Source organism: Ochlerotatus camptorhynchus, unplaced genomic scaffold, assembly GCF_037179485.1.
Source record: "Ochlerotatus camptorhynchus isolate MF236.1 unplaced genomic scaffold, CSIRO-AGI_Acam_v1.1 ptg000472l, whole genome shotgun sequence".
NCBI classification, from domain to species: domain Eukaryota; kingdom Metazoa; phylum Arthropoda; class Insecta; order Diptera; family Culicidae; genus Ochlerotatus; species Ochlerotatus camptorhynchus.
In genome coordinates this window covers 370,930-394,834 of record NW_027040958.1, presented here as the reverse complement: position 1 = coordinate 394,834, position 23,905 = coordinate 370,930, and the positions used below count along the sequence as shown (strand labels likewise).

Here is a 23,905-nt window from a genome sequence, read left to right as displayed (position 1 = left end):
TGCATTGGTATAATTGTGTGGCAAGTCCAATCATACTTCTATGCCCAGGGAAGTCGAGAAATTTTCCAATCCGAAAAATTCCTAGACCGAACCGGGAATTGAACCCAGCCACCTCCAGCATGGTCTTGCTTTGTAGCTGCGCCTTTACCGACTGAGCTAAGGGAGGCCCCAAAAGTGACCCTGAATTGAATTAAAAATAAATTTTATTGAAAACTCTTAGGAATTTCTGGGGAGCACAACTCCTGTGAACTTCAAAGGAAAATTCCAAGGGCATTCTGAGAATAATTTCATAAAAAGTGTGGGAGCATTCGGACATTCGGAGCATAAGTCCTTGGAATTTTTTTGAAATACTAAAAGAAGGATTACAATCAAATCTGAGAATAACTTCAGGACATCTTCAAAGGAATTTGGAAAATAAATTCAGGAGAGTTTTCCAAACAAATTATGAGAAGAAATCTAAGGAAATTGTGAGTAGATATGCCAATGAATTCTTAGGAGACTTTCAATGTGAGTAGAATTCTTAGGGAGATTCAAAAGGAAATCTGAAATGAATTCAATGAATATTCTGATAATCTTTCCAAAGGGCGTCTTATTGTGGAGAATTTCAAGGTAATTCCGATAAAAACTGAAAGAAGATTCATCGAAATTTCCGTTGAATATGAAATGGACTATTCTGAGAACTTCCCAATTTTTTCCTATGAAGTTCTCGAAATGTTTCTAGATACCACTGTCCTTCTGTGAAGTTTTCGAAGTTTTTCTAAATTTCTCCCGCTCCCGCAATTTTCATGGAATTAGAATGAAATAATTAGTATAGTTTTATGATTTTCACTTAATTTCTCATGATTTTTTTGAAGTTCATTAAACTTCTATTAAATTATCGACACTAATTTAAAACTTCCTCAATAGTCTAGACATTCCGGGTGTTATTAAAAATGCCTAAACGAATTTAATTAAAGTTCTCTAGGTTGCTCTGAATTTATCAGTATTTTTTAACAACCCGCAACTTTACTGAAATTAATTGATTTGCCTTGAAGTTTTTACAATTTTCCTTAAGTACTCTAACCATTAAAAACGCTCACTTATTTTCCCTGAACTATGCTTACCTGAAGTTCTCTAAATTTGTTTGTCCGGCAAATTTTCTGATATATATTATATATGTATTTAAAATTCCCTGACGTTTTTAGATCAATCATAGAATTCTTGGAATACCCCTTAATTCCTTGTAAGTCGCTGCAAATTTGCTTAAGTTAATGGGATTATTCTGAAGCTATTTGATCGTCCTCGAAGTACTCGGAACTTCGCTGAATATCATGAAACTATCAAAATTCTTAGTTCTCTGGAATTTCTTGAAGATATTTATCGCTGCTTGCTAAAAGTTCTCGCATTTTTTTTTTAAATGAATGGAACTTCGTTGATATTCTCTAATCAACTTAGCTAAACTTTCGTAGTTCTTGATATTTCCATGATATAACACCCTTATAATACTCTCACGTTTCCGGATGTTCATATAATTATTATCACATTCCAGAAGTTCTATCGGAGCTTTGCTGAAGTTTCCGGAACTTCTTTAAGGTTTCTACAATTTTCTTTAAATTATTTGAACTGCCCTTGATTCTCTGATTTGTCTTGATGATCTCGAAGCTTCCCTAAAGCTCTAAATTCTATTGAAGATAAATTTCCCTGAAATTCTTTGGACTTCTGTGAAGTTCCTGAAATATTTATGAAGTTTTCATAAATTATCTGATGGTCTCTGTACTTCCCTGAAATTCTCGGAACATCTTAAGGGTTCTAAATTTTCCTAAATTTACGATTATAGATTTTCTCTAGATCTCTAGATCTAGCTTTTCTGAGGTGCTTAGAATTTTTTAAATTTTCACAATACCCCTCAAGGTTTCTATATTTCTCAAGTTTGCTTAACACCTGTGATGTGCTCTGAAATTGTAGGAACTTCATAAAAGTTTCTGAAAATTTTAGAATGTTAAAAGAACCGGTTTGAGGATCTTAAAGCTTTCAGTAAGTTCCCCATAATTTCAGTGTGTTAACTTCCCTTATGTTCCCGCAGTTTGATTATGGAGCTTTACTGAAATTCTCAGAATTTCCTTTCATTCCTCAGAAATTCTTCAAAGTTTCTACAATTGTTGTGAAGTTAATGGGACTGCAATGCAGCATATTTTGAACACATTTAAAAAAAAGCTTTCTTATTATAAGCCTTGAATTTATCCGTTAAAGTTCTGGGAAAACCTGGAAAACCCAGGAAATTTTATTTAGAAAAATGAGTAGACAGCCTGTAGATAGAGAAAGACGATTAAACGTCACAAAGCAAATAATGATCAATATTGAAATAAATTCACGCTAAAAAAGTTGAAAATAGTGACTGATTACAAGAAAAAGTGACTTTAGTGACTTTACCTTAAAAAAGAGACTTTTTAGTGACTGGCTTGAAAAAAGTGACCAAGTCACTAAAAAGTGACTCACTACCAGTCCTGGACTTCGGAATATATTATAAACTTGAAATAAGCCACAATCTTCTTAAGTCAAATGCGGAACACATTTGAAACCATGCAAAGATCTCATATGTAGAGCAGGTAATCTTAGTGAGTGTTTATCCATCCATGCTGTTGCTTCACTAAACTCATCCATAGCTCGATCAGCTTCCAAACGGCTTCCGACAACATAGGGGTACACATATCATACTTCGAAACAAAAAGTTGCCCTTTGATTACAACATCCAACTAAACACAAAAGATAGCAACAACAACCAAACACGCATACAATTGCATTATCGTTCAATGTTTTTAAGGCAGACCTCTAGCTGCCACTTCTGGGAGGGATGGCTAAGTCACTGCGCAGGGTTCTTACCCGATTGACGAGGCGGTGGCTCCTCCACCGCCGCCGCTGCTGCCACCACTCTGCTGATGGTGCAACTGACCATGGCCATGGTGGTGACCGTCGTGCGGGGTCAACGGAGGCACCGGCGAGCCACCCGAATCTTCCGAGGGAGTCTTGGACAAGAACAAATTGCCGCCCAGCTCCGAGACCAATGTTATGGGCGAGCTGCGTGGTTTTGCAGCAATTTTTAAGTGTCCGAAGCGGAGAAAACGAAAAGTGCAAAACGTTTTCAATAAGAGGTAGAAAATGTTTGTTTTATTTGGCATTAAACGAACAAAATAATGGAAAAAATTTGGACCGAAATTATGGAACAGAAAAAAAAGGGATGGTTGAGTTGAGTTCGTGCGAGTGTGCTTGATTGTCAAATCAAGTTCTGAGTGTTTCTGAGTTGATTTTCCTGTATTGATCACAACCCAACTGTGATTGCGAAGAATCGGTGTAAATGTACAAAAATCGAGTGGTGTAGGTGCATAGAATCAAAATCAGATGTAGTATTGTTAAAGTCAACCAAAGACTTGAAGTGCAAAATGGGATTTGAGAACAAAAACGCTTTCATCAAAACCGAGAATCCTGAAAACTGTCGGAAGAAAATTTACTACTAGAACACATTACCTCGAAAAAACTTTGGAAAATACGCTTTGATTGGAGTCTCCGGTGTTGGGAGCGGATTCCATTGAGTCCGATTTGTGAGTGGTGCTGCCGCCTTCTCCGGTCAAGCCTTCCACCCAGGCCAGCGGATAGGACAGTCGTTTCAACATCTACAATAAAAAAAAAGCTTCATGAATGAACTCCGATGGATTTAGCTAGCGTTTCCACTCACCTTATTCTTTTTCGTTTCTCCGCCCTTGTCCACCTGGGTCGTCCCATGGGGATCGTGTTCCTCGACGCTGAAACTGACGCTGGAGGTTTTCTTCCGGCCGGCGGCATCCGCTTGCGTTGTGGACAGGGAGCTGTGCTGCGAAGATGTGGATGAGGAGTTTCTTGGAGAACTGTCGACAAAGTGCGACGGGGCAATCGTCAACGGTGGCACCCAGTCGGCACTGAGCACAATATCCGCATCACTGTAGATTTTTTTGGCTGGGATCGGAGCCACGACCGGGACACCTGGCTGGGCCGCAGATCCAGCTCCCGCTGCTGCAGCACCAGCACCCGATGGCAGTGAGTTGGGATCCCGAATGTCAATTCCGGAATCGTGACAGGATTGTTTCACTAGCTGACCACCATCATCATCCGCTCCGGCACCGACTGCACCACCGACGATGGCCGCTGGAGCCGTTACGCTGGAAGCGGCCGTTGTACCGCTTCCGGTGCTGGTGGCTTCCTCGTCGTCCAGCGATCTTTGAGATAGGGTTTTATTGCAATAACATTTTATTCTGGGACGGTGCACCGATACACGGACGACGGACACAGACGACACGGTGACACAAACATAAGAGGTGAGTGAAATTTTCAAATCGATCGATCGGAATGCCAATTTACAAACCCCATGCGGTTAGTTTTCCATGGCTTTGCAAGCCGATTAGTCGGGTTTAGTTAGATTGTTTAGTTTGGAAAAGTATTTAAAAATTTCACTTGGCAGGGTGCAGGATAGCTGAGATGATGAAGGGTATTTAGATTCAAGTTGAATGAAACAGCCTTTTAGGGCAAACTCAATGGACATCTACAATGAAAGATATTTATCGAGAAATTGAAATACACTCAGAGAGGTTCTGAGGAATCGTGAGTCAGCAGTGCAGATGTTATAATGCTCTGCCGGACAAGTTTGTTTTACCAGATAATTGGTTGGGATTCTGAATGCACTAACAGTGCAAGAGATCTTCTGGATGAACTTTAGCTAAGGAGAAAATATATCCAAATATGTAACGGTTGTAAGAAATTCAAATCATACTTCTGAGAACACATAAAGCATTTTCACAAAGATTATAGCGGATCATCACTGAATAGTTCAAATCAAAGTATGCAGGCTTCTTAAGTGACGTCTAGTGGTGAAATCTACTAAAAATCTAACGGTTTCTCAACTTCCTAAAATGTCATATTTGTCCTAAACAATAATTGACCAACAAGTGATTTGAGTAAATCAAACCTACATTAGTTCTGATTCAAATTACAATATTTGGCATTCAGGGTGAAGTTAAGAGGGCTTACAGAAGATATAAAAAAAAAAAAAACATCTGTAGGCAAAGTTAAGCGGACCAAAGGAAGACTAGTTAATTTCAGCGTACGATCAGAACTTCCTTAAAAATCATCCCTTTTGTGTCCGGGAGTCCTTTGAATGTTTCCTTGAAGACTTATGAACTGCCTCCCAGAATTCTCCATACTAGGATTTCTGTCTTGGGTTTGTAAAAGTGACTTATTTTTAAAACAAAAGCTATTTTTATTGAACCACCAGGGAATTAATTTCCACTAAGTTCACCAAATTCTATGGAAGCTTTTGCGATTTAGAGAGGTTAAAAAAAGCATGCTAAATATACATTCTTTCCGTAAAAATTCTAAACCGAACATTCCCGGGAAATTACCTCTGTGAAGAACTTTAAATAATTTAAAATAAATTTCGAATGGATCCTGATGGCATCTTTTTGGAAAGGTTTGAAAGAGCTTGCAAAGTAGTCAGAAAAAACTTCCGGAGAAAGTTAGAAGAAACTTCCAGAGGAAGCTGATAGGCTCCCGACATCCAAGAAGGTATAAATTTAAGGGGAAAGTCGGCAGATATTTCCGGGGCATGTCAGCAGGACCTCTGGGGAACTCGGAAGGAACTTTCAAGATAAATCGATAGAATCTCGATAAATCGAGATAATGTCTAGAAAAGCCAGAATTAACTTCCAGGAAGAATATGCTGGACTTCTTCTTCCGGTGGAAGTCGTAAAAAACAGCCTAAGAAAACTGGAACAAGCTTACGCGGAAAGATAGAAGAAAGTTTAGGTTAACATTCCAAATTTCCACGGGTGGTCAAAGGATTCTTTTAGGGGAATATAGAAAATAAACTATCAGGATCAGTCTAAAGTTAAAAAAAAAAACTTACGAGCGCTGTTGAAGAATCTTTCAAAGCAAATCAGAAGAAACTTCCCGAGGTACTTCGAAGAAAGTCAGAAGAAATCGGGGAAATTTGGAAAGAAAAAGTTTCTGGAGAAGTCGGATGACATTTCCTGGAGTAGTTGGACATCTGGAACAAGTTAAGTTCCAGAGAAGACAAATTTGGGAGGATTTTGAGGAGAATTGAATAGTTCTTCCAGGGTGAATCAAAATATATTTGTACTCACTGGCGTACCTAATGGGAATCTCAAGAGATCCAGGCCTCCCCAGTATTGAGCAGCTCTCCCCCTCCTTCAGATTATTTAGAGTTTTTGCTCAATTTTTGCTCAGTTTACGTTTCTCAGCATGCATTTCAGCATGTTTTATCTAAAAAACGGAGTCCCACATCAAATTGCATCAGGGAAAAAACGCTGTAGAAAATAACCCATTCTCTTGAAAATTTGGGTAGAAGTAGTTTAGAGTGTATTGTTTACACTGTATTTTTATCGCTGTCAGTTTTTCGAAAGTTGGAAAAATGGCGTCACCCGAAAAGCAAGGTCGCGAAATGATTTTGCGCAAGCACCTGGAAAATCCTCAACTCTCTCATCGGAACATCGGAAAACAACTCGGAATCGTGCAGTCAAAGGTGAGTTGTGTGATTAAACTGGGCTGGGAAACTCTGGTCAGAATGGATGTTCTATTAGTGATCAGGATCACAAGCGTGTCGTGAAAGCCTTTAAGCGGCATCCTAATGCTTCGGTCAGGGAAGTGGCCAAAAAGTTGAATCTGTTCTGTTCAAGTCTTTCGTTCAGAGAGCCAAGGACCGGGAGGGACTGCATACGTACAAAGTGCAGAAGGCTCCAAATCGTGACGAACGGTAAAATACGGTGGGAAAGCCACGGGCCCGGAAACTGTACACCTAGATGCTGACGAAGCCTCATTATGTCAAGGCGGATTTCCGGAAGCTTCCGGGGCTACTGTTCTTCATCGCCCAGCACAAGTTTGATGTTCCGGAGGAAGTAAGAAAGCAGAAACTTTCAAAGTTTGCCACGAAATGCATGATTTGGCAAGCCATCTGCTCATGGCTGTGCGCCGTTCGTGACTACCGGGACTGTAAACGGGGAGATCTACCTCAAGAAGTGTCTGCAGAAGCGTCTGCTTCATCTGTTGAAGCAACACGAGGGCCCTACGTTCTTCTGGCCGGATCTAGCTTCGTGCCACTATTCAAATGTTGTCCTGGAGTGGTACGAAGCCAACGGGGTCAATTTCATACCCAAGGACATGAAACCCCCCCCCCCCTCGCAACGGAACTAAGGTCCATCGAAAAATACTGTGCTATTATGAAACAAGCACTACGGAAGCATCCCAAGGAGGTCAAATCTGACAAGACATGAAGAAAAGGTGCAGAAAAAGCTGCAGCCAGATGTTGTACAGAACCTAATGAGTGGAGTTAAGCATAAGGTGCGAGCGTACGGTAATAGTATTGAAGTTGAATGCAATAAATATGCCAAAAGCTTACTAATGGGTTATATTTTATTGTCTGAAAGTTTGAAAAGGGTCGGTCAACTAGGTAATTTTCTACAGCGTTTTTTTTCCCTGATGCAATTTGATGTGGGACACCCTTCATTTCCCCAGCCCTGTGGACTTTTCCTAGAAATCCTGATAACTTCTTTTAGAAGTTATGTGGACTTCTCCTGGCGGTTCTGTGAACTTTTCCCAGAGAACCTCTTCAAAAAACTCTCCTATGAACTTATTCTAGAAATCTTGTAGGCTTCTCATTGAAGACCTGTAGACATCTCCTGCATATCTTGTGGATTTATGCTAGCAGCTCTGTGAAATTCTCCTAGAAATCTTATGCACTTCCCTATAAGTCCCGTAGACTTCTGTTAGCAGTCTATGACCATCTTTTAGCAGTCCTGTGAACTTCTCTTAGAAGACCTTTTCTCTGATATGACCTCTCTTATGGATTTTTCTAGAAATTCTGTGGATTTCTGCTAGAAGACCAGCATACTCCAGGAGGCCTATAAACTTCTCCTAGCAATCCTGTGGATTTCTTCTGGAAGTCTTGTGAACTTCTCTTGGAAGACCTCTCCCATGGACTTCTTCTAGAAATCATGTAGACTACGCATAAAAGACCTGTAGACTTTTACTAGTGTCCTGTAGACATTTTATAGAAATCTTGTTAACTTCCATAGAAGTCCTGTTGATATCTCCTAGAAGATTTGTTGATTTATACTAGTAGCTTTGAGGAATTCTCCTAAAAATATTGTGAACTTTTTATTCGTCTCTCTTGAGGAATTCTCCTATAAATCCTGCGAACTTCTCCTAAAAGACCTGAAGATTTCTACTAGAAGCCCTGTGTATTTCTACTAGAAATCCGGATAAATTATCTTAGAAGTTTTATGGACTTCTCCTAGCGGCCCTGAATACTTCTCTTGGAAAACCTCTTCAACTAGAAAAACTCTCATATGGATTTCTTGAAGAAATAATAGTAGACCTCTCCTTGAAGACCTGTAGACATCTCCTAAAAATCATGTGGACTTCTCCTAGAAATCTTATTAACGTCTCTAGAAGTCCTGTCAATTTCTCTTAGCTATGCCCATCTTTGACTATCTATGAGCAGTCCTATGGACTTATCTTAGAGGCCCTCTTTACTTATAGGACCTATCCTATGGACTTCTTCTAGAAACCCTGTAGATGTCTGCTAAAAGATCTACCAGCGTTTCCTAGAAGGCCTGTGGATTTTTCCTAGAAGTAATGTGCACTTCTTCTAGAAATCCTACGAACTCCTCCTTAAAACGTGGAGACTTCTCCTAGAAGCCCTGAAGATTTCTGAAATTAGTAATTTAGACCTTTCATTAAAATCCTCCAGACGTCCCCTGTGAGTTTTCATAATCTTCATATGCAAACCTGAATCAACCACCGACTGAAAGTCTCTACAATAAAACAAAATAGTTTCTCGAGCCTCGTCAGATAATTAACTAAAATTTCTCTAAAGTACCCGAGCAAAAACCAGCATCAAAATAACATCAAATTGAAATCAAATTTTAATATGAACATCAAACTGAAATCATGATTTGATTTCAGTTTACACAATTGACAAATTGGATAGCAAATTTTGTTTTCATTTTCCTATGCTCTAAAATGTATTGCTGCAGTTTTGTTTTCATTGCCTTAGCAGAACATCAAATTGAATACTCGTTTTGTTATTAACAGGAAAAATGTACATCAAGCTATGTTTTCAGTTTGCTCTCACTGGTAGCAGAATCAGTTTTCAATGTGATGTCACCGGAAGATTTGTTTGCTTTAAACTTTGATATTTTAACCGTTAAAGCGACCAACACGTCAGCCATCTGAATAATCATTATCAGCTACACTGCCCTGTGCGGCATAACAGTCCCATTAGCATTTTTGGCGATTATGAGTTATACATTGGAATCGATTGTCAAGTACCATCACTTTACAATGTACACGAAAAAAATCCTACTTTGTTCAGAAAATGTCGCGAAAAATAACAAAACTATGTTGTCCCATCCATAAGAGCCCATGGAGAAAAAAAATCTTCAACAGCGTTTTTCTCAGCTTGCTGTTTTAACGAATGGGACAACTATGCTGAAAAGGGCAGTACATTACAACATCAATTTTATTTTTCAATTTGATCTCAGACTTTGCTCGGGTAGGAAGCCATAGGCAGTGCCCAGAATGCTTCCAAAACGAAACTAAGATCTTTAGATGTTTTTTCAGAAAAGACGACTTCTTCTTGCTCCGAATTTTTCTTAGGATTCTAAACAATTTCCCCCAGGATGAACTTAAGCCTAAACTTTCAAGGCAAGCTTCAGGATTTGCTTACTCTATGAGAAAGATTTTTGGCTTTGTTTTTGGAAAAAATCACTTAATCAACAATCAATCCCTCAATCATCCCAGCTATCGACAAAAACAGGGAAAAAGCGCCATCTCACTGAAGAAAAAAAACAACAACCCCGCTCCCGCCAACTCACCTATCCTTGCTGGGAATGGCCCAGTGCTGATCGAGCAGACTGCGCCTCCGTTCCTCCAGGGAGCGAACCGTAGGATCCTCCAGAATACTGCTGCTGGTCTTGCTGTCAGTCTTATCGCCACTCTTGCTGGCGGCGCCGCTCGGTGGCTCCTGTCCACCGGTGCTGTTGTCCAGCGAGTTCGGCGTCTGTGACTGCGAATCTCGATCGTAACCCAGAAAGGGTGGCTCCGCTGATGGAGGCTTCTCCGAACTGCCACCGCTCTCGGTAGAATCGCCGTGCAAGCGCTGCAGGTTGTTTGGCGTGACTAGATCACGTTCGAAGGCCTTCGGGAAAGCGTCCCCTTCGCGTTCGTTGCTCGAACAGATGCTCTCCTGATCATCACAACCTTCGACCGAGCCAACACCCAGCTCCGGGAACGTTTCGTCCTTCACCAAGAGGGAGTCCTTGCCGGGTGAATGGGTGTCGCAGCGCGAACAGGACTTCTCCGGCACCGGATAGTAGATTTCGGCCTTTTCGGCAGTTTCGTTACCCCCGGTCGAACCTTGCACGCGCATATGGGCAATGTCGTTGAAAATGGCGGCATTTACAATGTACTCCATTGGCGCAATGACGCCATAACTTTCGGGACCATGCTCGATGACTAGCGGATCGGACACGTTCGGATCGAACATGACCGCATTGGGGGTGACCAGAAGGACACCACCGACCACACCCTGCCCATCGGTAATGTGCCGCACATTGATCTTGAGAAAGCGTTGGATAGTAACGGGGTCATCCTCGTTGAAACCTGCCGCCGTGTCTCCTCCGCCACCCCCGCCGCTTTGGTTGTTCGGCGAGGCAACGCGCTCAATGTGGCCAGGCTTCGGCGAACCGGGGCGTAGTCCTTCCAACAGATCTACAAAGAAACAAAGCAATTTTCTGTTATTAGTCTCGGGATGGCAAAGCAACAGCCGCAGCGCCGAAAGCCTAAAGAATGGATCGTTCATAATTTCGAAGGTAAACAAGCGTTCGCGTGATAATCATCATCGTCGTCCCGTGTTTGGACAGACGGTGTCACAAATGGAAAACGAGTTGTGCGATCGACGAGCCGAACCACGGAAGCTAACCTGTTAGTTTGCTCCGTAGAAATGATACCCCGGACCATAAGGGATCGTCGGGAGAATCGCTGGATCGATCTGTTGACATGGAATACGGTTCGAATCTCTGTTGGCACAAACAAAATTGTAACAGCTGATGATCTCTTATCACGCAGCATCCACAGAGCTACTGCTGAATGACGAACGAGGTAAAAACGGCAAAGCCACACACGCGGCACTCTGATGACTACTATTAGTGCACCGACGACGACGATGACGCCGGCGGCTACCAATGCGCAGTGGGCCAGGAATTAAATCTAGCAGGAAAAAAAAATAATCACGCTCTGGTATTACATCCAATTGAATAGTTTCTTGGATTAGATAGTACTACCATTTGGTGGATAAAAATAGTTTAAGTTTTGGCCGCAAAAAGGGCGCAGCGATACAAACGACAAAACGGGAACTGATTTTATCCACCAAACTGTAGTCCTAATTAATCCAAGAAACTTCACTGAGGAGGTCAACTCAATTGACGTTAATATTTGTTAAATGCTAGATTTAGTTACTGGCCCACTGTGCAAAGTACAAACCTGTGATCTTATCACCCGGTTGTATACGCTGGTTAGTTGTAGATGTGTAACACATATGGTTGAACCGTTTGGGCGTTCTGTTGGGTGTTCTTACCAACCAGCGTATGGTGTTGAGTTGGGTGTGTTGTTTGTTGTAGCGTTGCGGTCGTTGTTGTCGTATTATTATTAGCATTTATTGACTTTCTCTTCTGCCATCTGTGGACTGGTGGTGGTGTGTAGTTCATACTGCATCGGCTTATTTTCTTGTTTTCTACTTTGGATGTCAATGAGATATATTTGCCAGTCAAATTTGAAGAATCTTCAGTATTATTTTGACAGAGATGCATATTTTAAAGGATCACAGCTTCCGCGCAGAGGAAGACTACACTGAGGCAAACATTCTTAGGAATTTCGTGTGACATAACTCATGAACCAGGACAATTTTAATTTCATAAGATACTTGTGAGTTCCATAGGCATGAGTTATGCATTCCATAAGCACGACTTATGAATGATTATCATAATACAGCCATTCCATAGCAAAACAATATAGTGGTTCTCAGAATTTAGTAAAAAAAAATAATTTTGTTCCTTTTCGCAAAATATTAGACCCGTATTATTTTTTTTTCGTTATGGTCATCCAAAATATCGATTTATTCAAAAAGGACTTTTTTTTAATTCATAACTCTTGAACCACTAGGCCGATTTTGTATTGAAACAAATTGGTGTGGTTGTGTACAAGACACGACCGCATGGTTGACGTAGACTACGTTAAGCGGTTTAGTGCAATTTTCGTGCACTCTAGATATTGATTTAAAATACAGTAGAAGTAAGCGTTGATTTCGGTCCTATGTACATATTATGGATTTCCTACTAAGTAAAACTTGGTTGAATTCAGGACCTCATAAAAAGCGAATATATATTATATTGCATTTGGTTCCTAAATTACAATCAAATATGAGTAAGGCTTTCTTCAGGTAACAATGACTTCAAGATTTCTAGTGCACTAATCTTGGACGGTTGTGACATCACTCATGAAATTGAAACTAATTGTGTACTGCACTGCAGCAAATGTGGAGTTCCAGTTTCTTTGTTATAAGTTTTGTGAGAGCTGATATTTGTGCCATTGAAATTTTTATGTGGTACTGGTACTTGATTAGAAATAAGGTTCCAGCGATTCAACTTCAAAACGCTAAAAAAATACACACACAAAAACGGAACGCACAATTTTGCATCAATGTTATACAACATTTCGGGAATATCTCGATTAGCCATAAATCCCTCAAATAAGTTCTCGGTACATCTTTTATCTACCGATGGATCACATTTTTTATAAATATTGCTGTTTCTTAAATATTTCGTTAGCGTTTTGTAGACGCACATGCATCATTTGGCATAAGAACACTGGGCGTTTCTGTGGTGGGAAAATGGTGACTTCCATATCTATCACAGATTATACATTCGACAGTGAGCATGCATAAGGGCGTAACTGCGATGATGGATTCTCTCTTATGTTAATAACTCACTTGGATTAACACATATCGGTGCGTTTACTGTTGCCTTTGACAGACAATACCTGTTACAGGTTACAGCACTACATTGAACATATTTCAGATAATATTCAAGCTGAACATTACATTAGGTCCTAAGTATAACATTGATCGATTCTCTTCGTCGACTTTCAGAGCAGAGCAGTGAGAGCAAACTGAAAACTAAATTTGATATCCATTTTTCCTGTAGATAACAAAACAAGTATTCAATTTGAAGTTATGCTAAGGCAATGAAAACAAACCCACAACAACATATTTTTGAAGAGCAAATGTACAGCAAAATGAAAACAAAATTTGGTATCAAATTTGTCAATTGCGTAAACTGAAATTAAATTATGATTTCATTTTGATGTTGATATCAAAACTTGATTTCAATTTGCTGTCATTTTGATGCTGGACTTTGCTCGGGTCTTTCGTTAATAACTTGAGCACATAACCGTTTCTTGTTGTGTTTTTCGTATTAAATGCTAGATAAAAGCTTCTTTTATCGATCTGTGTGCTGAAAATACCTTCTGCTTCTTCTTATTTTTATTCGCATTTGAAGCTTATTGCTTAGTGTACATATTATTTTATTGTGTCTTTAAATTAGTGTTCTAAATGCACTTCCAAAAAATATTAATTGAGAGCTTTCGATGCCAATACCAATACATGAATTTGTATATTGTGTAGCAAGCACAATGATACTCTATGCCCATAGAAGGCGAGAAAATTTCCAACCCAAAAGATTCCCTTGACCGGACCTGGAATCGAACCCGCCGCCTCCGGCTTGGTAATACCTAGCCTTTGAGGCCCCCTGGCTGAAAATACCTGGAAATGTCTTTACAAGAAGAAAGTCGACGAAGAGAATCGGCCAATGTTACTTAGGACATAATGCAAAGTTCAGCTTGAATTATTTTGCTTAGCTATAGCAATGTAAAGAGAAAATCGATCATTGCAAGTGGTTAGAGATGAACCAGCCTAAGGCTGAAAGTCTCGTTAATAAAGGAAAAAAAAAAAAGATCATTGCAAGTCGGCCCTTTTCAACGCTCACTGTCGAATTTCAGTACCTAGCCCTGCAAAACAACCTGACGATACCTCTACACGCAAACCAAAAATCTATTACAATGAATGTTAGTTCCGTTTCCTATCATCCTCTGTTCATGAACATCGCAGCGAATGTTAGAAGTTGACCTTACAGGCGATTGTAGAGTTGGTTCGATCGGGAGTTCAGCTACCCTGCTGCCGTTCACTACGCTGATCGGGATTCAAGTGCCCCAGTCGTTTGTCTCGTCGTTTGTTCGCGCGTTTTCACAACTAGCAAGCCGATCTTACTCACACAGTAACACAGACCATTGGTGAATCGGCCTTTTCGGGGTAGGTGGATTCTACAAATAAACACTGGTCCTAATTGTCACTATTAAATAGTTTGAACTCTACATCTTTCTTCTTCTCCGAGAAAAATATACGGCAGATATTTGTAAAACTGATTTTATTTCTCTTACTGAGTCATGTGGGAAATAAATTAAAAAAAAAGCAAAGGCACCCCTACACGTATCTTGCTGGAACCTTCTTTTCTCGAACTGGACGTTTCAATGAGTGTTCTTGTTCATGGCTTTGCTTGTCAACTTGCTTCCGCTTCATTGTCTGGGTTCGTGGTACCTCCATATCTGGATCATCGCATTCTTGAGATTCGTTATCTGGTTCCGGCGTTGGATCCCTTGAAGCATCGTTTTCAATGGGCATCGGAAATTTCCGCAAATGTTTTACCGATCGACGATACCTAACACCTTCTTTGTTGGCAACGATAGTATCACTCCCATTTTTCTTCAAAACAGTAAATTTCTCTAGTCGAAACTTTGGTTGGAGCTTCCCTGTTTCGTAGTTCCGAAGCATCACGGAATCACCTACTTCTATATCAGGCGGTTTAGCCTGCCTGCGTCCATCCGCGTAATGCTTCCCTTGCATCTTTTTCATAGCATCTTTTTCTCGTACCTCAACATCTCGGCGCCAGTGTGGGTCCGTTCTCAAAGAAGGCAGAAGATCCTTAACCGGACGTCCGGTCAATAATTCCAACAGAGCTTTCTCTGTTACAGAGTGTGGTGTAGTATTGTACATGTATACGTAGTCTTGAACCGATTTCCACCAATCGCAATTGGTAGCCTTCGCAATACACAACGCTCGCAGAATCCCTTGGTTTTGCCTCTCTACTAACCCGTTCATTTGTGGCCAATAGGGGATGGTACGTACCAGCCTTATGTTCCTGCTCTCGCAATATGCTGCAAACTCTTCGCTTGCAATCGGTGGGCGATTATCGCTGCGGACAGTTTCCGGATAAGTTTGTTGCTCACGAAAAATTCCTTCCAATGCTTCAATCGTCTTAGCAGCGTTCGTGGTCTTCATTTCAATTACCTTTAAAAACCGGCTGTAATAATCGACGATCACCAAGAACGTGGCACAGTCTTTGGCAGAGAAAAAGTCAATACCAATTTCCTGCCATGATCGTTCTGGCATCTCTTTGCGCATCATTGGCTCAGGTGGATGTTGCTTGCTGACGGTGGCGCATCCAGCACATTCTTGTACTGCATTGGTCACGTCCCGGTCCATGCATGGCCACCAAATTTTCTCTCTTAAATTCCTTCGCATCGCAACCACTCCCGGATGGCCTCGGTGTGCAATTTGCAATGCTCTCTGACGTAGCTTCGCTGGAAGAACAATCCTGTCATCTCTTATCACAATGCCGTAGATCACACCGAGTTATTTTTCAAAAGCTTGGTATCTAAACAATTCCGGTGTCTAGAGCCTTCATAACTGATACTAACGTTTCATCCTTAATCGTTGCTTGCCTTATCTCATCTAAAGTAATCGCCAAGGGCCCTTCACCTACTGCAAATAGGAAGTGATCTGCATGCTCATCGAATGGCTTTTCGGACTCAATCACCAGACGGGATAATACATCTGAAATGTTCGTCGGTCCAGGAATATACCTGATTTCGAAATCGTACGGCTGCAGGCGGAGTGCCCAACCTTCTGCTCTTGAGCACGCACGTCTTCCATCGCGATGTTTCCCTCCGTATATATACTCAATAGTTTTATGATCCGTGAAAATGGTGAATCGAAGGCCGAAAAGATACAGATAAAAATTTTCAACCGCCCATACAACGGCCAGTGCCTCACGTTGTGTTTGCGGATACACCCTCTCAGCCGTTGTCAGACCCTTCGATCCGAAACATATAATCCTTGGTACATTATTGCTATCTCGTTGGGCCAGTACCGCCCCTAGACCTACTGGAGAGGCGTCAACGTACAACTCGGTAACGTCACTTGGATCAAAAAATCCTAGTTTGCGAACGTTATTACACAGCTCGTGCCGCAAATCATCGAAGGAATTCATTTGATCCACGCCGAATTGTGATGGTTTTTTGTCTTTTTCATTTCGTGTTCTATCTACGCTTTCGACTATACGAGTAAGCTTGTAGAACGACGCACATTGTAGAACATTGTAGAACGACGCACACACTTGCCTCGAATCTCTCCAGCAGAAAAAGCATACGAAGTCGAGTATGCGAGAAAATGAGCGCTTCATGTTTGCTTTTAGGCTATCCATATTCAGGAGCATGGAGAGAGCAGTGGAGAAAGCACAGGTCTGATAATCGAAGCGTTCTTGGTTCAAGTCCAGTCGGCAATCGGATTCCTATTTTTTCGACATAACTAATTTACCTCACTAATACACTCTACATTTTTCGGTTTCCAATTTTCTTGCATTGGACCGCAGCTAGGTATATCGCATCCTCGGTTCATGCGGTCTCCACTAACATCCTCTGATGATGAATCCCACATAATTGTAAGCGAATCTTACATCCCTTGGTTGGGTGTATTTATGCTAAGAGAGTAGCATTATAAGTCCCTCCTACTTGTAGAATTATGCAATCGAACGGCTTGCTATGCCTCGCCCCCATCAGCCAAAAATTCGGGATTGTATAAACCATTCTATAGCATAATTTTCCAAGTAGGATGGACTTACATAGCTAGTCTAAAAGGTAACGTCTAATAATTTCAGTGCGTAATCTGTGTAGGGAAATCCTTTTTTTCACACCACAGAAACACCTCGAAATCTAAAAAAAAAAAAAAACAATATTTAGTATAATGAGAGAGAGAGAAGAAGACACTGAAGAAGTCTGCACATTGTAGACGAAATACGCGTATCTGTCAAGGATAAGCAAATAAGGTAGTGGAATTAAATGGAAATTACTAATATTTAGTTTTTTTTCAATCGGTAGATAAAAGATGTACCGAGAATTAAATGAGGGATTTTAGATTTTTTTATAGCATTCAGAGGAAACCCTACCTGAATATTAAAATAGGAACATTGTTGAGACATGGCACTGATTTTACTGTTGCCCAATGCTTAGGGAACTCTCATAAATAACGTAGTAGTTAAGGGGGGAGAGGGATTTCAGAAGTTGTACGGGGCCATGTAGTAAGTATATCAAAACACGCAACCAGGGGAAGGGGGGGGGGGTTGGTTTAACGGTAAAAAATAATCTTCGTCATTTATGGATGGAGCCTTATTTTACTTCCAAGACATTGACCCAATGGGCGAGTAAAATTTAACTCGATTACTTTTTCGAAGGGACGTATCAGCTTTTGTAAACGCATTTGATCGTTGATTTGGCGTAACTGGTAGCTCACCCACGCATGCTAACACTACCGTCAGATAAAGGAAATTTTCCCCTGCCTAATACAGTGGGGTTAGTATGCGTGGGTGAGCTATCAGTAACGCCAAACCGACGGATAAAATGCGTTGCTTAAAAGCTGATATGTCCTTTCGAACAAGTAATCGAGATTTATAGAACGCGGGATCGTTATCACTCAGACAAGGAGGTTGATTCACTTCGGAGCGCTTGCGCCATCAAGGCAACGGCGCTGTCTGCAGCCAGTGATCTCGACGGGAACGACGCGCAAGGTTCAAGATGGAAAACAGGAACCGCTGCCTTCCTACTGCTGCTGCTGCTGTTGCTACTGCTGATGCTCTCGCTCACCGTCCCAAGCAAAAATTAGTTGAGGCACAAAAGCAGCGCTCTTTTATAACTTTTCAGATTCAAGCAGTACGATGTGCAACCAAATGGTATTCGATTACGACGACTGAGTTTGTGGAGAACGTTTATTTTATGAAAACAGTGATAAAATTATCACTTATAATGTGTAAATTTTCAAAAGTTTTTCATGGAAAATTGAAAAAGCAAATATTGTAGCAGATTACAAGATTTATTTCCTATCGATTGGTGTATTTGGATTTTAATTTCATCTATAAATGACAAAGTTATAAGCATTCAAAACCTTACACCTTTTCGTGACGGTCGCAATTTTAGATTTTCGATTTACCCCCAGTACCTTCCCGTAAGACATAGTCTACGTCAAAACATTGATTGCATTCGTTTGTTTTTTTTTATGGTTTTCTTGGGTTGTAGATAGAGGCCGCTGCATGTTTTTATATTTTTCTTTGAAAATTTTGGCTTTTTTTACACAATATGTCACAAAATCAGCAATGTTTGTTTTGGTTTTTGTTTTTGGGTTTTGTTTTTTAAAGTTATCAAGTTTTGGGTTTTCGCTCAATACTCCTATGCGACTAGACTACCATGCATCGCGATCATGTTACAGTTGCTATAAATTGATGGAGACGCATGGTAGTCTAGTCGCATAGGAGTATTGAGCGAAAACTCAAAATTTGATAGCTTAAAAAAAATATAACTCAAAAACGACAACAGTTATGAATTTTTTAAACAAGTCATTTATGAAAAGAAAAACTATTTTTGGACCACCCTAACATGGAAATTTTGAGAACCACTATATCGTTTTGCTATGAAATGGGTTGAATCAAAACTCCATTTAAAAAAATAACTCAATAAGCTTTAATAGAAAGAAATTCATTTACTATCAAGATAAAAACCGGGACACAATCATACAAATATAAAATTAATTCCTAGCGATTAGAATTATAGTTAAAACTGGGTCTTGAATCTTGATTTAATATCTTACTTGGTGATCATGAAAGTATGTTAGTCCGAGGTATCGAAAAATAAAATCATTCTGGATAAATGTTTTATTACTGTCTTTTTTATTCAAATATCAGATTAATGACATTCGGAAAATCTGACGTTTTCATCAAGGTTTTACAAATGTTTTAAAACATTTTTTTTTCGAAACTTCTCTCGAAAAATGCTGAAAGCAGGGTTCTGAATTTTTGAAAGTTGTTTCAATTGACGTAGTGTATGACTCAAAAACTGATTTCTTCGTTTTTTTCCACGTTCACTTCAATTTGGCGCTCATTCGACTTGTCACGCGTCGCGTTGTCAGGCCGTTGTCGCCGAGTTACTCTCGAGTTTAGATTGGGACGAATTATTGGTCACCGTTGACATTGAGTCCACAACTCAAACTATATCAAATGTCTTGGCATGTCATTGACAGACACGTCCCGAAAAAGATTCATGATCATACGACCCATCCACCATGGCATACGAGCGGATTTCGTCGACTGAAATCCAGAAAGAGAGTCACTTTTAGGAAATTCATCAAGCACACACTATCTCTTCAACGTTACTATGTCAGGATCAATCACGCATACAAACGAGTTGCGAAACGGTGCTTTCTTCAGTATCGACGTGGATTGCAGAGAAAACTTAAGTCACGTCCCTAGCAGTTTTGGAAGTTTGTCAACAAAGCTGGTCTGCCGTCGTCTATGATACATAATGGTAACGTCCTCATCGACGCAAGATATCTGTCAGCTGTTCTCTGAAAAATTTGCTAGTGTCTTCACGGACGAGAGACTGAGTGACGACCAGCCCGACTGGCTCCCAGTTACGTACCACTATCTGGCCAAACCATGAGCAGATTTGACATCAATCCCGGGATGTTTTCCAGGGCTTCCTCGAAACTCAATTCGTCGGACGGAATTCCATCGGCGTTCCTCAAAATGAACTTGGACAGTTTGTTGTCTCCACTGCTGCACGTTTTTCAACGGTCCTGGCGTTTTCCCATCCTGTTGGAAGCTAGCGCACATGTTTCCGGTACACAAGAAGGGCAACAAACAGGACGTTGGCGACTACCGTGGCATCACTTCGCTTAGCGCTGTTGCTAAATTGTTCGAACTCGTTGTTATGGAACCGTTACTCGCTCACTGTAAGCCGTATATTAGTATCAACCAGCATGGTTTCATGGCTGGTCGCTCCACTGTCACTAACTTGCTGTGCCTTACTTCCTACATCTCTAACAGTATGTCAGATCGTGCTCAGACGGATGTCATTTATATTGACTTTTCTGCTGCCTTCGATAAATTGAATCACCGCATATCTTTCGCAAAAATGGACAGGCTAGGTATCCACGGCTGCCTTTTGCTATGGTCTCAGTCTTACCTCACCGATCGCTATCTTACATTGGTAATCACCAGTCCCGTATGTTCCCTGCCACGTCTGGCATACCCCAGGGTAGTCACCTAGGACCGCTGATTTTCCTGATTTACTTCAACGACGTGAATCTAGCAATTGGGGGATCATGATTAACTTACGCAGATGACTCGTTGTTGACTCGTTGAGAAAACTCTTCCTTCGAAATCACTCAATTGAAAAGTGTTGCTTTCTTCAACGTTAGTTGAATGCTTTTGGTGATTGGTGTATTCTGGGCCATAAGGAGGTTAACCCGTCCAAATGCTCGGTTATCTCTTTTTCGCGCAAGAAAGAGACTATTATGTTCAAGTATGTTTGCAGTGTGCACTGGGCAGTATCCGCAAAGCTAAGATGTTCAGTGTCGATGGATCAGCGTTTCTACAGAAAGTATCCGTAAACAAATTGATGCAAATTATTTTCAGAAAACGGTTTTGGGTTCCTTGTAGTGGTATCAAGTTGTTTCACTAGAATATATTTTGATATCTTCCGTCTCACCTTCTCAACGTGAGTACCCTTTTCAAAAGTGTAGGATCAAACCTAGGTATTTGAATTTTGCTACTTCCTCAACCCTTGTAGATATAATCAATAACTCCAAATGGTCAGAAATCTTGTGTTGCAGAGAATGAAGGATCGTGATATTTGAATTATTTTGAATTAGAGCCAACAAGTTCTCTGTGGATTTAACTTCATACCAATGGGATGTATGTATCATCTGCAAACATTCAAGGTTTTCCAGCTACCAGATCTACCAACTCCGCGGACTTATGAACTTAGAACGTAGATACAACGAAACACTGATTGCTGATATTCTATGAAAACAATTTCATCCAAGAATTCAATCAAACATTCACCATAATACTGAGCTATGTAGGATTGTGGCGTGTAAATCGCGTCTATCTCGAAAGCAGACGAGTAGCCCGGTAGCACTTCATCATGCAATCGGCTTATTTCGTCAAACTCAATCTTTATCTAGTCTAGTCTACACTAGATTATTTCGTCAAACTTAATCTTTATCTTTGCTTAAAACAGCGACTCAGCGTATTATCCACGACAAGAAAAAAAAACTCCTGTATCTCACTATTCCGATTGGTGCATTGCGTTGACCTTTAATCCAAGTCTCACTAATCACTAGAACTTTGAACTGGCCAGGTTAAAGTGCAAAAATGTCTTGTCTAGGTCATTCGTTTTCCATACGCTTAGCTCCAAGACTACTAAATAGTTGGTTTAGTTATATTTAAACATTCAAAACATAGATAATAATAACTATCCATTGAGATAATGCAAACAATCTAACTGCAGTTTCACGAACACCGATTCCAATAACCAAACTTTAAGATGATAATGGCTGATCAACAACAGTGACATGTTGAAACTGCCATTTTGTGGCAGACTTCTTCGATTAGGTACCGCTTGCAATTCCTCAACTGCCCAGCTGTTTTTCTCGTTGTGTATCAACGACGAGACACTAATTCTTCCTCCTTGAACGTGGATTATTTACGCAGATTGTGCTTACAAATGTCAGCAAGCTTTAAGGTTATCTTAAACTTCAGCATCTCCTAGATTTCCATGTGTAAAGTAATTCCGGATCATACCGTAGCGGGAGCTGGAACCGAATGTCGTTGATAATGGGATATCTCTGTGGTGCACTTTTACCATCACAAGGTAGTGGCCTGAATCGATATTTGCGCCACGATGGTTCCAAACGTCGATGATATCTGAGAACAACTAAAACACGGTTGATTCGTGATACTGTCTTGTATGATGATTTACAGGTAGCCTCTTTGTAAGCAACAAAGATTAAGAAGCCAAGTATTTCAGTGTGCCGTGCTTCATGCTAAAGTTTCATTTAATCGCAGCAAATCCCAATATTTGTTTTTTGAAATATCTTTGTTTACTACTCTGGTTTCCTCAACGATAACATGGTCTTAATGTTTTCAGTTCTAAAATAGAGGTACTTCTGATTTAGAAATATTAATTCTTAGGTATATCAAATGGCTTATTTATATCTTCTACCCTCAAACGTATTTGAACATGGTTTTTCCTTCGTTGGTCCCTGGTGCCACTTTAGCTGAATTTTATCTTATCGTAGCTTTGTCAAGTCTAAATTATTACCAACAATCGATAAAAGCAATTACCAGCTGCAATCACATCACCCGTAATTATAGGCTTCCCCGTTTCACTTTACCTCAGAGTCCCACTTCTACCGCGATATTTACCTCCGTTCTTCATAAAAACTGCAGTTTTCATCGCTACAACGACCGAGGGCCAGCAAAATTAGCGCATTTTACAAGTCCCAACAAAGCAGCAACTCTCACGATTGCAACAGGAAAATCAATTTGTTTTGCTTCTTCACTTCTTTGGCACTTGGCGACGATTTTCGCGACGGAACAGAAGCAAACAAAAACAGACTCTCACTGATTGACACACTGACTGGGCCCGACTGATGATGTTTCCTTTCCGTCCCTTTGATTGGTGATGCTACGTATAAGAATATGTCAACCGAACCGGAGATGCCAACTCGTGTGCGTGCGAGCGGGTGTGCAAAAGTATGCGACGGAAGAAATACCTAGTAGGCGATGACTCACACACGATGCGAAAAGTTTACACCGTTCTCTTTCACTGTTCGTAAACAAAAGCTGTTCGGTGGGAGAGATCGCAAGGATTACACCAATACATGTGCGTTGCAAACACATCAGCAGCTAGCAGTGGAACCACAGTTGATTGTCTGGTGGACGATGATGTCGGTGTACTGTGGCGTATCGTAAAGTTTCGTTCAGTTTGACGAAGCTCGTGCGTTTCAAGCTGACCGTTGAATGAGAGAGGAGCATGCTCATGTCAGCTGTGGAAAGTTGTTCCATTGATACCATTTATTGCATTTATTGTTTCTACTTCCGTGGATTCCCACTAATCTGAACGGCACTTTATGCATAATAACGGGTTTCATTTTTAATTTGTACTTCTAGTAACCCTATAAGCACCAGAAAAAAACTGCTTTGTTTTGATTCTGCCTAGGATTCTGCTTTCCGTTTCACATCGTCTCATTTCACTTTTTCCATTCTATAAGCTGAATGACGTTAGTTTGCACGGCGTGCAGATTAGCGGGGTGCAGATCAAAAACGGGCAGATTACCGGGGGTCCACGGTAGTAAAGTTTTAAACATCTTGGTACGAATTTCAAAATGCTCTGCAATGGCTGCCATGTGTGAGCAATTAACTGGTAACCTGTAAAAACGACGGTGTCTGTCTTCCCTAGCAAAGTCCAGCATTAAAATGACAGCAAATCGAAATCAAGTTTTGATATCAACATCAAACTGAAATTCTAATTTGATTTCAGTTTATGCAATTGACAAATTTGATACCAAATTTTGTTTCCATTTTGCTGTACATTTGCTCTTTAA

At 40.6% G+C, this 23,905-nt stretch overlaps 1 protein-coding gene across 16 annotated transcripts in view; it reads right to left on the bottom strand.

The window, feature by feature from the left end:
* Nucleotides 1–23,905, bottom strand: part of mtd (mustard) — a 509,755-nt gene that overhangs the window by 152,465 nt on the left and 333,385 nt on the right. For 7 of the 16 annotated variants that reach the window (XM_065235336.1, XM_065235328.1, XM_065235325.1 and 4 more), the window contains 4 exons: nt 9,897–10,791; nt 3,710–4,262; nt 3,502–3,647; nt 2,860–3,054 (listed from right to left, as the gene is read on the bottom strand). In XM_065235336.1, the coding sequence (XP_065091408.1) occupies nt 2,860–3,054; nt 3,502–3,647; nt 3,710–4,262; nt 9,897–10,791 (1,789 nt within the window). Of the gene's footprint in view, nt 1–2,859; nt 3,055–3,501; nt 3,648–3,709; nt 4,263–9,896; nt 10,792–11,002; nt 11,084–22,724; nt 22,910–23,905 lie in introns of those variants that run through there. The other 9 variants (XM_065235332.1, XM_065235333.1, XM_065235334.1 and 6 more) reach the window with 5 other exon arrangements.